This window comes from Phaethon lepturus, unplaced genomic scaffold (assembly GCF_000687285.1).
Source record: "Phaethon lepturus isolate BGI_N335 unplaced genomic scaffold, ASM68728v1 scaffold55158, whole genome shotgun sequence".
Taxonomy (NCBI): domain Eukaryota; kingdom Metazoa; phylum Chordata; class Aves; order Phaethontiformes; family Phaethontidae; genus Phaethon; species Phaethon lepturus.
In genome coordinates this window covers 11,097-25,998 of record NW_010556573.1, presented here as the reverse complement: position 1 = coordinate 25,998, position 14,902 = coordinate 11,097, and the positions used below count along the sequence as shown (strand labels likewise).

Genomic DNA, 14,902 nt, shown 5'->3' with positions numbered 1-14,902 from the left:
TACAAATACTCATATTTAAAGATAAACTTATTTCCTCCAGGGTAATGTCACAGATCAGTTGAGAGTGCTTGTCATCTCCTGGCTAATTTGGTACATACATTCTCCCCACCCCATTATTTGACCTTAAAGTGAGGTAACTTTAGTGTTGAGATTAATTGCTCATCACTGTTGGGTTTAGTGATGTGGCAGCCATAACTTGATTTTATGTGTTCATTGTATGAGAGCTTTATTATTTTTTTGTCACTGATGTCACAGCATCCACATGCTAGTTTTATGCATTGTCCAGCATGGGTTGGCTCAATCCCATCAGTGTCCCTCTTTTTCTTCCTGAAGCGGAGTGATGTTACCTTGCAAGGTTTGTTCTGTGCTGAAACATCTCTTTCTGTCTGAGAGAAGGCATAACTAATCAGAGGATGTATTGAAGTAAACCATTTCTTTGAAAAACTGTTGTGTTTCATGGGTGAATAGTGGGCATTATATCATTTATCTTCACAAAATCATGTATTATTACATGTTTAAGATGCATAGTAATTAAAGTCTTCTTTCAATTACAGTTCATGGCCATGAAAAGGAGGATATGATAGCTTGCCCTATGAAACAGGTTTATATGTGAAATCTGGCAGGTATGTTTATTAGTGTGTATGGTGAGTATGCAAAACAACACAAAATATAGTTACTATCTATTACTTAAGTATTTTTTAGTCTCTTGGTAATTTAGTTGTGTAGCTGAAACATTACTAAAGTACATGTTTTTGTAGTTTAAATTGTAACAGTTTACATAAAGGCCTATCTGCTAACTTATCTTTAAAGATGAGCTTTAAAGATTATGAAAAGATGAAGGAATCAACCACTTTTTCTCATCTGTTGGCACCGTATCCTTGACTAGTCAGTATCGTCTGCTGCTTTGTTCTTTTTTAATTGTGGGAATTGGATCATTATTACATTGTATTTTTATTTCAGTAATAAGTTGTCTTGCTATGTTTTCAGATACTTTTTGCAATTAGTCATGTTACATATGAATACTTGCCTTTCCGTTTGAGTTGTATGTTCAAAACCAACTATGTGTCCATTGAGTTTCATGTACCTTCCTGACAGAGCTTGGAATCCAGGTTGTACTTGAATCCCGGGTATTTCCATTCTTAGCGTAGCCAGAAGGGAGAAATTTCTTGTCCATGAAATATTAAAATATCCTGTGGATGTTGATGTATTGCTAATTTGTTGCACTATTGGTAAATTTTGTTCCATTCTCATTTTAATACAGGTAGCACAACGACCTGTGGAATATGAGTGATGACAAACCCTTTTTATGTACTGCCCCTGGATGTGGCCAGGTAATGGTCTGACTTGGAAGTTATTGACATTGATCAAATAAAAGTAAAACAGTAAAACGTATTTCTAGGGATCAAAGAAAAGGGGATTTATGATAATTGTAGAAAATATTTATGTTTTGCTGGAAAGCACGTGACAGCAAGAATTTCTAGCATTTTGTGTGTTTATAAAAGAAAAAACTATTTAAATTACGCTTTCTGAGCTGAAAACAATTTCATTTGTTAGCAGTGCTTTGTTTGCTTTCATTAAAAAAAAAATCAGGAAGCATCCTAATTTGTATCAGGTAACCTGTATTTTTCGGAATATTTCAGTGTTAGTGGGGAGCTCATTGTGAAACTTGTTTGTCGCTGATCTTCACAACTATGGTGACTGCAAATATTTAGTGACACAATTTTTGTTTATGTATATTTTTGTGTATAGCAAGATGCTAGCAGTATGCATGCCACAAAATGTATTTAAATTTCTATTGTAGTTTTAATGTATTCTATTAAATAACGTTAGTAGATACAGAGCTGAATGTGAGCAGAAAAGTAAAAATAGTGTTTTAGCAGATGGTTGCGTAAAAGGAAGCTGTCTTAACACTTTAATTTAGTAACCTGAAAATAAATTATTTTGTATTATCTGCTGCATGAGATGAACATCCCTGCATCCTTTATATTGAATTAATTTCTTAAGCTGATTTTTTTCATTATATTAGTGCACTTGGATTTATATAGATGTTGAGTCCAAAATATTTTCTTTTTTATTCTGAAAACTTAGTTTTTATGATGAATGGCATCATTATTGTTATATTAGTGGAGCCTTCTGTATTTAAAGCGGTAAAGGACTAGGATTTCTTATTGTGTCTAATATATTCAGAGACATCAAAAGTAACAGAAGAGGACTGCCTCCTCCTAAGCAACATGTTTGTCCCCATCCTAGTTGAATCTCATTTCAATGTAAGCTCTGTCAGAAGTGTTTTGGCAACTAAATCTCATAGAAGATTCATCGTGGGGCTACAGCAGTCCTTGATTCCAGTGAAGGAGATGAGAGAAGTTCATGTCCCTGAAAATGGGCAAGGCTTCTCCAGATGCCAGCTCATAATATAGAATAGAGAGGAGTCAGGATCTGTAGATCCTGTTCCCTCTAAAGGAGCCTGTCCATCACATAGCGGGGACAGAAAGATGTACTTAAGTCTCTTAGTGTGATAGGACACCGAAGGTTCTGGCTCATGGTGTATCTAGAGATAAGGCACAGGAGCTGTAGAGAGCTGGGCATTTGGAACCCATGGCAACAGAGTTCTAAAAAAAAAAAAAACAAAAGTGCCTGGCCTGGATCACAGTGTCTTTCAGTGACCCTGCATGTTTAATTTCCCTCTTAGCTCCACGCATATATGTCCTTTCTCACAGAAATATTCTGGCTGACTGTACTCTGAGGTCAGCTAAGCTTTCTCCATTGTCTTCTGAGAGATGACACTTGGTGTGTATCTGTCACAGGATATATGTGGAGTGACTTAAATTATCGAAGATTAATCAGAAACATAATTTGGGAGTCAAATGTTGAGAAAGAAAAGTAAGAAATAGAGTATTTTTTAAAATGTGTTCTTTTTAGGAAACCTGCATCTCGGGGAAACATTTTCTTAGATTATCTCACTAAACACTAACTTTACCCACAATGACAGATGCATAGCAAATTTCAAGTTAGTAAAAGTAACAATTTCTATTTCACAGCACCTAGTTTGTCTGCTTACTGCTTTTTTTACAGAATGTACCCCAAATTTTGGCGGAAGTATGCACAAAACTGGCATACTTCTGAAAATTTGAAAGAATTTTAAAATGCTGATAAGCTTAGTTCATTGTCAGCTTTTCATCTGTCTGACATTATTCCAGTGTTTACCATTCTATCTGCCTCTTATTTTATATGGTAAATGGTCAGGTGCAGGACCTATATTTTATTTTTATACTATGAAATACAGTGAAGTCTGTGTTTGTGATTACAGATCAGTTCTCATTATTGTGATAATACACACAATACAGGAATCAAATAGTGGTAATCAATTACTAAACGTTGTCAAGATCCATTAGTGTAGCAAATGGCCGTTTGCTAATGGTTGTGAAGTCTGCAGCACTCTGAAATTTTATCTTGGACTTGATAAATGCAGGTACTTGTACTGCCATTTCCCTGATACCATTACTATTTAGTTACTATGAACATCATTTGAGTTTTATAATATTTCTGCTTGGTACTGTTGACCGAGGAACAAGATACCTGCCTGAGAGGGTTGTCTGTTAATGTAATAGTGATAGTTTTATGTGTTGTAAAAATTACTTTCTGTAGAATTGCATTTACTTTGTTCACACTCAGAATTACAGCTATTTCTTAAAACTTTCTGCTGCAGCGTTTTACCAATGAGGATCACTTGGCTGTCCATAAACATAAACATGAGATGACACTGAAATTTGGTCCGGCTCGTAATGATAGTGTCATTGTGGCTGGTTAGTATATACTTTTATAACTAGTTTATTCACTTTTCTGCTGGAATGGGCAGACATTTTATGTATTTTCTGTACATAACACATAGACTTATATTAAGAGGATATGAAACATTTTCTTCACTATAGTTGTCTGCAATGCGTGCTTAGATAATATTTTCATACATAATTAGCTTTTGTCAGAATTTGAAGCCAATATTGTTCTCCATAAGTATTTTTTATTTGGATCTAATATATAATTAAATATTTTTAAATTATCAGTACTTTAGCAATTTATTAAATTATGTAATGAGCATTCTGTAAGAACACACACTACTAAAGGCTATGCCTAACAGGATCTGTAACTAGATTAAACTGTTTAATTATTTGTTGATATTACTTTTCTCATAAATTTTAAAATTTATGTAGCATTTTTTACACACTGATGTTAGAAAGATGAATCGGTAATTATTATACTTTAAATGGGATAGTAGAAGAAAGATTAACATTTTTTGTTTTAATTTTAGCTTAAATTCAAAATACTTTTACTGTATTTCCACCTCTGAATTCATGGTATACCCTTCATCAGTTGTAATTAACTTTTTTATTTGTCCAGGATCAGAAGTAATCACCAATGGACTTTTTATATATATATACACACACACAATATAATATATTATATTGATATAATCAATCAATTGCATTATAAATTTTAAAGTCTTGAATGAAGAGAGTACGTGCTAACTATTCTAAAGTTATAGTCAGACTGTTTTATTCAGTGATGGAACAGCCTAAGTGAACTTCACAAAGGCTTTCAGACATTTTCAGGGTTCTTTTTCCTTAGCTAACTTGTTAGGACAAGCAGACAAAAAAAATAGTTACTCTTAAACCAGCAGTTACACATTTTAAAGTTCTAAAAGTGATCCTTGGCGATTATACTGTAAGAACGGGGACCCGTCAAATAATCAGGCATTTGAGAATGAAACCATGGCAGTGTTTGTCTCTTCGCAGCCGTGTTCCAGTGTATGAACTGTTAGTCATAAATGCCAGCTTACCTTAGTAAGGTGCACATAATGCCACACTACATATTTTTTTTTTAAACACAGGTAAGTTTGTGGGAAATGTAGTTAATTTTGACCTGATAATAATAGTGAAATAAGGGGAATTTACACAGTAGCAAAAACTTTATTTTTTTGAAACTGCTTCATGCAGTAGTCAGCCAGAAGTCTTACAATTCTAGCTTGACTGTGTGGGCATTGTAGGAGTCAATAGGATCTTGTGTACAATATCACACTTCATTTTAGAAGTTCCATGCACTTGAAAGTGATCACTACTGTTTTCACAATATGAGAAGAAAGAAGCAAACTTTCCGTGAGCTGTTCACTTTTTCTCTCTTTTTTTTTTTTTTTTTCTTCTTTAAGTAAAGCCTTCATGTAAGCCTTACTTTTATATGAAAATAGAGCTTGTTTGCTCACTGAAGTGATCTGCTATGCTAAACTGGGCATTTCAGAATAGCTCCCTCCGGTTTCTGGCCACAGACAGAAGAAAAGCTTTGGTCCCCCCCGACACTGTGTCAGGGGCTTACTGGTTTGCAAGCTTCAGTCACTTGTCTCCAGCAGGTGGAGTGTGCCTTCTGGTCGGCCTCCCTGCAAGGCAGAAAGGAGCCTGCTTGTGAGGCGTAAGAGAGTTCTTAACCGCGTCGTCTCTTTCTGTTTGCTTTTATTCTGAAAAATATTTACGGTTCATAAATGGTATTTTGAAAATCACATTGTGGGGGTTTTATACGCTTTGTTTCAGATCAGACACCAACACCAACTCGATTCTTGAAGAACTGTGAAGAAGTGGGCTTATTCAATGAATTAGCAAGTCCTTTTGAAAATGAGTTTAAAAAGGCTTCTGAAGATGACATTAAGAAAGTATGTTCAAAAACTTTTTCTTCTCGGAGCTTTTACTTTTTCGTATCAGAAATTTCATTTTAAAAAGGCGAACCTTGGATTTATGTAGGGCCATCTAAATTATACAAATAATCATTTGCCAGCTGCTTATATGTGTTGTATGGGGATCGTACAAATCTAACATTACTCCTCTGAAGACTAGTTGACCTGATTAAATTTATGTAGTTAGTGTGGACCATGGGACACATTGACTTTGTCTTAATTTTTTAACTATCTAGTGTATATCTGTAGAAGTTAATCATTAGCTTTGATTGAAATTTCATTAGGCCCTGAATAAGCAAAAAATAAGTCTGAGAAGTAAAGAGTTTTGGCAGAAAGAAAAACATTTGCACGAAACCCATTTGAAAAGAATAGTATGTGAACACCGATTATTTTGATTGGTTGGACGGGGCTCTGAGCAACCTGATCTAGTTGAAGCTGTCCCTGAGACCTTTAAGGTCCCTTCCAACCCAAACTATTCTATGATTCTGTGAAAATACTGATGTTATTCTAAGAATCAATAGTAATGATAATGAGAGTTAAATACTGACCAAAGTTAAAGAAGTGTCATTAATTTGTTTATGATTATATTCACTATGCGTTGAAATCACTTTCGCCTAGAAATTATTGACCACAACCTAAACATCTACTTTTTTTTAATCTACAGATTGAAATAATGTAATAAAAATTTGGACTGTATCTGTTTAGCAACTTCATGATTTTTAGGAACTTCCCATACATTTAATTGTGGTTTCTTCTATTTATTTTAGTACTTCCCAGTCATAACTGCTTAGGGGCCCAAACATTTAAACACTTCTGCAACTGAAAAATTTTGTTCAATGTCCCCTTTGAATGATTTTTGCCTTTGGTTGATTACCCGGTTGACTTCCATAGGCAATCATAAAAAATGTATATTTATACTCACATATATTTTGCAGAATTAGTATCTACATTTTCTTTGTTTCAGCAAAGGTTTTATTAGGCACTCATGAATAAGAATTATTATTATCCATTCCTGACAAAGCCTCACCCTTGCTTTGTTACCACAACTATACCAAACCATGATTGTTTTAATTACTTTTTTTTTAATTGGTGCATGCGAACTGTTCTTAAAACACTCCATAGGGTAATACTGATTATGGATTTACCAATACTGTATTTTCTGTGTAATTCACCACTACCTTGGAGGAAGTTATAGATATTGCAGAGTACTTAAAAGATTTTGACAATTTCTTCAATTGATATTAATTTTCTAAGCTGCCCTCTGTGTTATGAGAAGTTTCTGTATCTCTGGTTCATTAATATACCCAAGCAATCATGGCAAGGGGTGGAAAAATTTACCATAATAGCACACTTTCTAGGGGGTTGGTAGTTTAGTTTCTTTCTATAGTATTTCATAGTCAGATGTGGTATGAAAAGAGATTCCACTTTTAACAGCCTTCCCTGCCGATTAGTAATGTATTCTGTAGGAAAACTAGGAACTGAATTGAAAGAAGCATCTGCAAGAACGTAAATAGATTAGCTTTGGGGGAGGATTCTTCCGAAAGTATTTGAGTAGCAGACTAGCCTGGAGTATAGGCTTTCATATTTGTAGTATCGCTTTAAATACTTTTGTAACTTAATGTCTTTGTGGCATTTCAGATGTCCTGGTGGATTTTATCTGTGTAGTAATATGAAACTTGCTTTTTCAATAATTTTTTGCTGCTGCAAGTTTGAAATTAATTGTTCATAGAAGTTTTCTTCACTTGTAAATGTAGTGAGTATTTTGTCCTTTGTGGCATGTGATATAATAATTTATAGCCGGATAACACATTCTTTTAACTGTAATTTTTAAGTGTAGCACAGTCCTTCGTCAGCTGTAATTTTCCTGTGACTCTTGGGAAAGGGAAACTTTTAAGAGTATTTTTAATTCTCAAGAAGAAAATACTTAGTCTGATATTGGTCTTGAAAGACAAAGTGTTACTGAAGATTAGTATTTGGGCAGATGCTGGAAAAATAGCCGTGATTGGTAATGCATGTACATCAAGATCTTCCAAACATCAGCACCTCCCTGTTGTTATAAGGCTGACATTTCTCTTTAATTGCTTACATTTTCTTGCATATTTTAATTTTTTAGAGATTGAGTAATTTTGTTTTACACTGGTGCTCTTAGATGCCTCTAGATCTGTCTCCTCTTGCAACACCAATTATAAGAAATAAAATTGAAGAACCTTCCGTTGTAGAGACAACTCATCAAGATAGTCCTTTACCTCATCCAGAGTCTACTACCAATGATGAAAAGGTCAGAACTCTTTCTTTTTGGAATTACTTTCTCAAATCTTCTGATGATCTATAAGTTTATTGTACATGATGATAGCCACACTACTTAGCTGGTTGAAAGGAAAAGAATTTTTGTTTGCCATATTCCTGTGGATATATACTAAATTTGTTCAATTCTTTAGTTAGCGTTGCTCACAGCAATTATTTGTTTGCTTCACACTGGCCAACCAGTAAAGCCAGAAAGGAAATAAAATTTAATATTCATGCTATGTTAGAAAAGGCTAAAGGAGCTCTTCATTCTGTTTTATGCATCATCATTTGTATAAAAGCAAAGAAAGTTCAGGGTTTTGATTTTTTTTTTTTTCTTAAATAATGTCGAAGTTTGAGTCTCTTCATGTGTGCATTTTTGTGTTTATCCTATGGCTTACCATAAATTGTTTTGTAGAATAGCAGCGGATGTTCTACAGAAATGTACAGGGATGAATGGGCTGTCTTTCAGAGCTAAGCACAAGATAATTTGCACCAGTTTCAAATTTTATGCTCTTCCGGCTATACCAGTATGTTTAAAAGTGGTGATCTCAGGCATTTGCTTGTACTCATAGAAGACTGGAGTACTGTCTGTCACTAGAGGATGTTGTAGTCAAATCATTTTTACAGCTATTGTGCTAAAGAAGAAATACATCGTTTAATAGTAACAATAACTTCGATATGTGACTTGCGGTGTTTTTCATCATGTGGAGTTCTCTTGAACACAAGATGAAGCAAAATCAATGAAATGAATTCATTATTTCTATTCCTACTTCAATAAATAAATACATTAGGAGCAGAACTTAATAAAGCAAGATGGTTGCTCTAGTCAGTCTTTTTTCTGTGTGCATCTTCAGTGAGCAGTCTGCACTTGAGGCACTTAGCTACGTTATTCCCAAAAATCAGGAGGGCTTTTTAGCATAGCCAGGTAATTCAGGTTGGAAGGGACTGCAGGAAGATCCTGCTCCAACTTCCTCCCCAAAGCAGGGGTTAGCTCTGAGATCAGACCATGTTACTCAGGGCTTTACGCAGCCTGGTCTTGAAACATCTGAGGAGGGAGGAGGGACACCGCACAGCCTCTCAGTGCAACCTGTTCCAATGCCAGGCCGTCCTTGTGGGGAAAGTGGTTTTCTTTGTATCCAGTCTGAACGCCTCTGGTTCCAACTTGCACCCCTTCTCTTATCCTGCCTACAGGCACCAGTGTGAGAAGAGCCTTAAGTGTGTGACAGAAATTTAAGAGAGTTTCAATTCAGATTTGTCTTTACAAAGCTTCTCTGAGTTTTATTAGTTAGCAGGGATGAGGAATCGCAGATAATAAAGGCAATCATGTAGTCCAAACCAGTAAAAGAAGTTTAAAGGAATACATGTAAAGAGCTGCTTAAGTAAATCATAGTCCAAATCTTAAGTCTTCTTTATTTCAGAGGTTAGTTTGGTTTTTTTGCTGTGAATACTTATTCTAAGTACTCTAATTTTGGCGGGAGATAATATCTTTATACAGTAGTAGTTCAGTATCTCATTAGCATCATTACAAGTGAAAATTATATCTCAATGCTTGGCAGTACTTATAAACTTGTCTCATTCGTGATGTAATTTCAGTGTTGTCATTGTAACAGTGCTGAAGTGAAAAGCTGCTGCTGCTCAATGCTGTTCTGATGTCTGATTGTAGAGACAAGCTGAGCAAGGATGAGGGTGCTGCTTGGAGTGTGCTGCTGCTGAATGTGGCCTGCAGAAGTTGAGAAATGTGAGCAGAGTGTTGCTGTTTTCTCAGTTAGATTTTTATAGTCTCCTTCTATAGATGTATTGAAGGAGGGAAGGTTGATTTTTGTTTTTTTTTTTCAGGGCATAACTGGTTTTAAAATATATATGCCACTGTAACCGTTTTGGCTGAATACATTTTAGTAGCCTTAAATGATTACAGCCTGTTAATGTATGTGCAAGATAGTTCTAACCTTCCTTGTAGTAGAAAATTCCTTCAAAGGAATTTCTTAGAGAGTCTTAAAAATTATACTTAATTCTCTTCCTAATTTTCTGAGAGTTCCCTGAGCTGTATTAGACTTCTGTAAGAGTTGATACTCTGCTTTAAATAGACCAAGATAACATTAGAAGTATATAAAGCCTCTTAGCGTTGAAGTAATAAACATATTAAACCTAATTTATTCTTTGAGAACTTTCAAACTCATTATAGTTTCTTATTAACAGTACTTTAAAGGGTAACCCTCAACAATTTCACAAGCTGCTTAGTTGTCAGATAGCTAATTGCCTAACTTAATTATTTTAAACCCAATTGTTTTCTTACGTTAATAATAATTAACAGTATTAGTTCTGGCCATCTACATTCCTGTATAAATAATTCTATGTATTCATTGATAGTATTAAGGAAGTTATTGCATGATACTTGCTTTTAGATGAAAAATATTTGCAAATATGCATCTCTGAAAACGCTTCTTAAATAAAGTAACTGTCCTTTTTTGTAAAATATTTTCCAATTCAGTGGTTTTTGGTTTCAAGAATAAAAGGGTTGGAAAGGTCCTTTCAATAGTCTCTAATACCTTTGATTAGACTTAAACTTCTTTCTTGTAAAAGTAAGATCACTTTGGCTTAATCTCATGATTGCAAATTCATCTCTATTTTTCTTGTTCTTTAGCAGAATATATTTACAAACTATTTCAGACAAAATTTGTAGTTCATTAATGTGATGCTTCAGTGACCAATTAGTATCTTCTATGAGACTGGTGTGCCTATGGTTTTGTTTTTATATGCTAATAAAATGTCAGATCCGTACTACTCAAATCTGCAGCTTGTGTTACTGCCACGTTGTTGCAGTAACTAGCACATGCATGCATTTTTCAGTGTGGCACAGAGCAAGTTAGTGTAAGAAGTATAGAGGAAGTTGGAAATACTTCGTTTTCAACTGTAAAACACACTTATCAGTAAATGTATTGTTCCCTTAATGGTTGAGGATTGTTTCTCATCTTTTAAACAAAGCACAAATGCTGTCTTTAATAACACACAGAGTTAATTGTGTGCATGTGAGGTTTCTGTTATCAGAATTTTATAGTTTTATTTCAGAATTTTATACATTATCTTACGACCATTACTGAAATCTGGTTTCTGTAGAGCACTTTGTCTAAAAGTTGCAAATCACCTTTTTCCTAGTAGGAGATCAAGCCAGGGAGAGACCCAGTTTTACAGACAGTACTTATTAGAACATCCATTAATTAAGCTGTTGTTATTAATAACCAGTAAGTGTTCAGAGTGCCATAACTTACTCACTCGTGTATGGTTACCTGGTTGGCAGCAACAGTTGGGAGATCAATCCCAGCTGCTTGCTCAGAGGTGGAAGGTTGTACTGACGTGCCAGTGACTTCTAGCTAGGTGTTCAGAAAGTGTTCAAGGTCCAGCTGGACAGGGCTCTGAGCAACCTGATCTAGTGAAAGATGTCCCTGGTCATGGCAGAAGGGTTGGACTATATGATCTTTAAAAGTAATTTCTAATTCCAACCATTCTATAATTCTATGAAAGTCCTTCAAGGGGTCCATTCTTTCATCATATGAAAAGTCTTTGTTTGCATATAGCAGCCATTGTGAGTTTGGTTGTTGTCTGAACTGTACAGCATGTTCATGCTAGTGTACCTATTCAGCTGGTGTTCTGAGTTTATGCATCGTTGCAAATTCAACAGGGCTGGCTTTCTCTGGAGCTTATCTGTTCTTGGGAGATGTTCACACGCTGCCTCTCAGCACTTCGCTTCTTGGCCTTCTGTATTTCAGTAGCTATTTCTCCATCCACACACAGAGGTACTTACAGAAGCCACTGGCACAAACCCATACAGAAGGGGCTGTTACAGCATTACTGTTGTTGAGAATGTGTGAATATCTGGTTAGTTTACATTTTTGTATTAAAGCTATGTACAAGGCTCCGTCGCTGCTGTTAGCAGACTGTCCTTTTTTCCCTTTTTAATGGAAAGTAGAATTACTTTGCCATAGCTACTTATTCTCTGGTGTTCATATATCTAAATTTATATTTCTACATGTACTTTTATACATGTATGTGGTTGCCATGTATGAAGATGTTTCAGGTGAAAGGAAAAAACAAGAAAAAGAGCTCTTACATCTCTGTTGGCTGTTACGGGCAAACATGGGTGTTCCTGTATCAGATCCCTGCAATGGCAATGGACTTTCTGGTGGCTCCTTGCTCACAGTAATGAGACGGGTAATAGTGGCAAACAGCAGGCAGGAAAGGAAAGCCGAAACTCGTGAAGAATGACACAGTATTAATTTGTGAATTGACTATTGCCAAAAGATTATCAGGGCAAGTTACTCTCCCCTTATGCCTTCCTCTAATTTTCCATAGTCAAGCAGTTCAGTCTCCTTTGTTTTCCTTGTGGTTCTTCTCACTGGATAAGATCTGTATTGCTGTTACATAAAATTCATTATTTGCAAAGGAGTGTTTAAACCTGTCCTAAGAATACGCATTAGTCAGCTCTTGCCATTTTTTTTTTTTCTGTTTCTGCAATTCCATACTGGATGTTTTCTTCTTCTGACTGAATGCTCCTCTGTAATTCTAGGTACTGTGTTCAAATATTTTAACACTTATAAATACACTAGATTGGTAATAAAGAAAAAATTCTTGCTTTCCTCAGTACAGCTTACTGTTGTTCTCCAAAAACTCTCATTCACTCTAAATAGTCTTTTAGGTCCCTTGGGGAAAAGCCTGAATGATCTACTGAACTCTGATGACAAATCTAGCCTGTGAGCTTTTGTAAGGGAGAAAATTTCATCATTTAAAGTCCATCCTTTCTTAAAGTCCACAGTTTGCCAGCCCACTTAGAGATCTATGAAGCGCTCAGAGGAGCATACACGTTTTGCAATGGATGTATAAAAAGACAAACAATCTGTAAGACAGCTAAGACTGTACTGCTTAAAGCTTTGTGGATGAATTCTAAAAACTTAAGCTTAATTCAGAGCAAATGGTAATCAATGTAGCCTACATGACACAAGTATGAGATGTTCTTTCTGAATTATGGTTTAACAGGGGAGCAACTAAAGTCTGCTTGTCTTAAGTGTAGTTTTATGTGCTGTTGATTGCAGTAGCTAGTGTCAAAAGAATAAATAACTTGGAAAAATCCTGTCTGAAGGTAAATCTGAATTCTGACAATACCAAGAGTTTCCTGAGAAGGAAGGCATTGGTTACAATAAGGCATTTCTAGGTTTTCAGAAACAGCAAATGCAGGTACTACATTCTAATTGATAATGTCCTTTACCGTTCTTAGCTAAGCTAAGAACGACAGTCAATTCTGTCTACTATTTACTTGCAACTAAGGAAGTTTAACTTCTGTGCCTAAATCATTTCTTCTGCATCAGAATATGCATATAGTTTTGCAAAGCTATGAACGTAATACTCCAAGTATTTCTAACTTAGTAGCACTGTAGTTCAGAGAAGTACATGGGTAAGGGATAAAGGCTTAAAAGACAGATGGATTTTTTTTTAGGGTTTTTTTAATTATTATTTCCTTTTTACTGAGCCAGAAAAACTCTCTTGTTTAAATCCGGAACAATGGACTGAAACTGGAATGTACATAAGGACACCATAAAACGTTTTCCTTATTCAGAATGTGGGTAGACATGATGGTGCTGATAGCGTCATGGGTTTCTTGGCAAAAAAAATTTAATACCTGATCAAAACTGAATTATAAGTAATAGCAGCCTTAGCATAAATTGAGCCAGGGTTTGTCATAAAACTAAAATCGCTGTCATTGGAACAATTTCACTTTGATTTAAATGATTCATCCAAAGGGAAGGTTTTTTTAACGTTTTTAATTGTGTAACTGATTCTACTTGCATAATATTATAGAAATTCTCATTTGTTCCATCAAACTGTGTTCATTTAACAGTCAGAATTAATGGTCTATACTTGTGTTTTACAAACTGATTAATCTTTGTTTTTCCTCAGGAAGTGTCACTGCAGCAGACTGCACAGCCTACATCAACAATAGTTCGTCCAGCATCGCTACAGGTTCCTAATGTACTACTTACGAGTTCTGACTCAAGTGTTATTATTCAGCAGGCAATACCATCACCAACGTCTAGTACTGTTATTACCCAGGCTCCATCCTCTAACAGACCAATAGTGTAAGTTACAGAAATATTAGTAAAAAGTTTTTTTACAGAATTTGAAAATCTTTTGTCTTGTTCACTTTCAGTTACCGTTTCTGCACTTAACGTACAAATTTGAGATGCTTTGGTGTAATGTGGTGCTTCACTACATATGAAACATACAACTTTCACTACATGTGAAATATAATTCCATGTTCTCCGCATCACTAAGTTCATATATTTGATCTATAAATAAATATTACATTACAACAGTAAACAAATCAATATAAAATAATGTGTAAACTTGTTCTCTTCTCTGGATAAGTTTTCTTTTATATAGTTCATTCCTTTTTCAGTCCAGTTCCAGGTCCTTTTCCTCTGCTGTTACATCTTCCTAATGGACAAACCATGCCTGTTGCTATTCCTGCATCTATCACAAATTCTAATGTGCATGTCCCTGCTGCAGTTCCAGTAAGTAAGCATGATGCTATATTAATTTGAAAGTGGAGCAGATTTGCATAAGTGCAGCACAGAACTTAGTTTTAAGCAGCTTGATAGCTGTTTTGGCTTCAGAGGGTAGTGCTGTCATATGCTCTCTATTATGATAACATACTCAGGTTTTCTTCATTTTTATACTTTATCTGGTCAGCTTGTTAGACCTGTCACCATGGTGCCTAGTATCCCAGGAATCCCAGGGCCTTCCTCCCCACAGCCAGTGCAGTCTGAGGCTAAATTGGTAAGTGAAACACTCCATTATTCCTCAAGAAGAATAACTTGAGAAATTAAATTCTATTGCTTTTTAAAACAGCTT

General features: G+C 35.3%; 1 protein-coding gene across 1 annotated transcript; it reads left to right on the top strand.

The window, feature by feature from the left end:
* Positions 1-554: 554 nt before the first annotated feature.
* Positions 555-14,131, top strand: LOC104616025 (cyclic AMP-dependent transcription factor ATF-2). Its single transcript, XM_010292499.1, has 6 exons — positions 555-623; positions 1,262-1,331; positions 3,707-3,803; positions 5,577-5,695; positions 7,866-7,994; positions 13,949-14,131. Exons 2-6 carry the CDS (start codon positions 1,284-1,286, stop codon positions 14,129-14,131), a joined length of 576 nt encoding a protein of 191 aa, XP_010290801.1. The 5' UTR covers positions 555-623; positions 1,262-1,283.
* Positions 14,132-14,902: the final 771 nt, after the last annotated feature.

Coding starts and splice junctions, on each gene's coding strand:
- LOC104616025 (XM_010292499.1), top strand. CDS start 1,284: ATGAGTGATGACAAACCCTTTTTATGTACTGCCCCTGGATGTGGCCAG. Junction 1,332..3,706: donor CTGCCCCTGGATGTGGCCAG/GTAATGGTCTGA, acceptor TTTCTGCTGCAG/CGTTTTACCAATGAGGATCA. Junction 3,804..5,576: donor TGATAGTGTCATTGTGGCTG/GTTAGTATATAC, acceptor GCTTTGTTTCAG/ATCAGACACCAACACCAACT.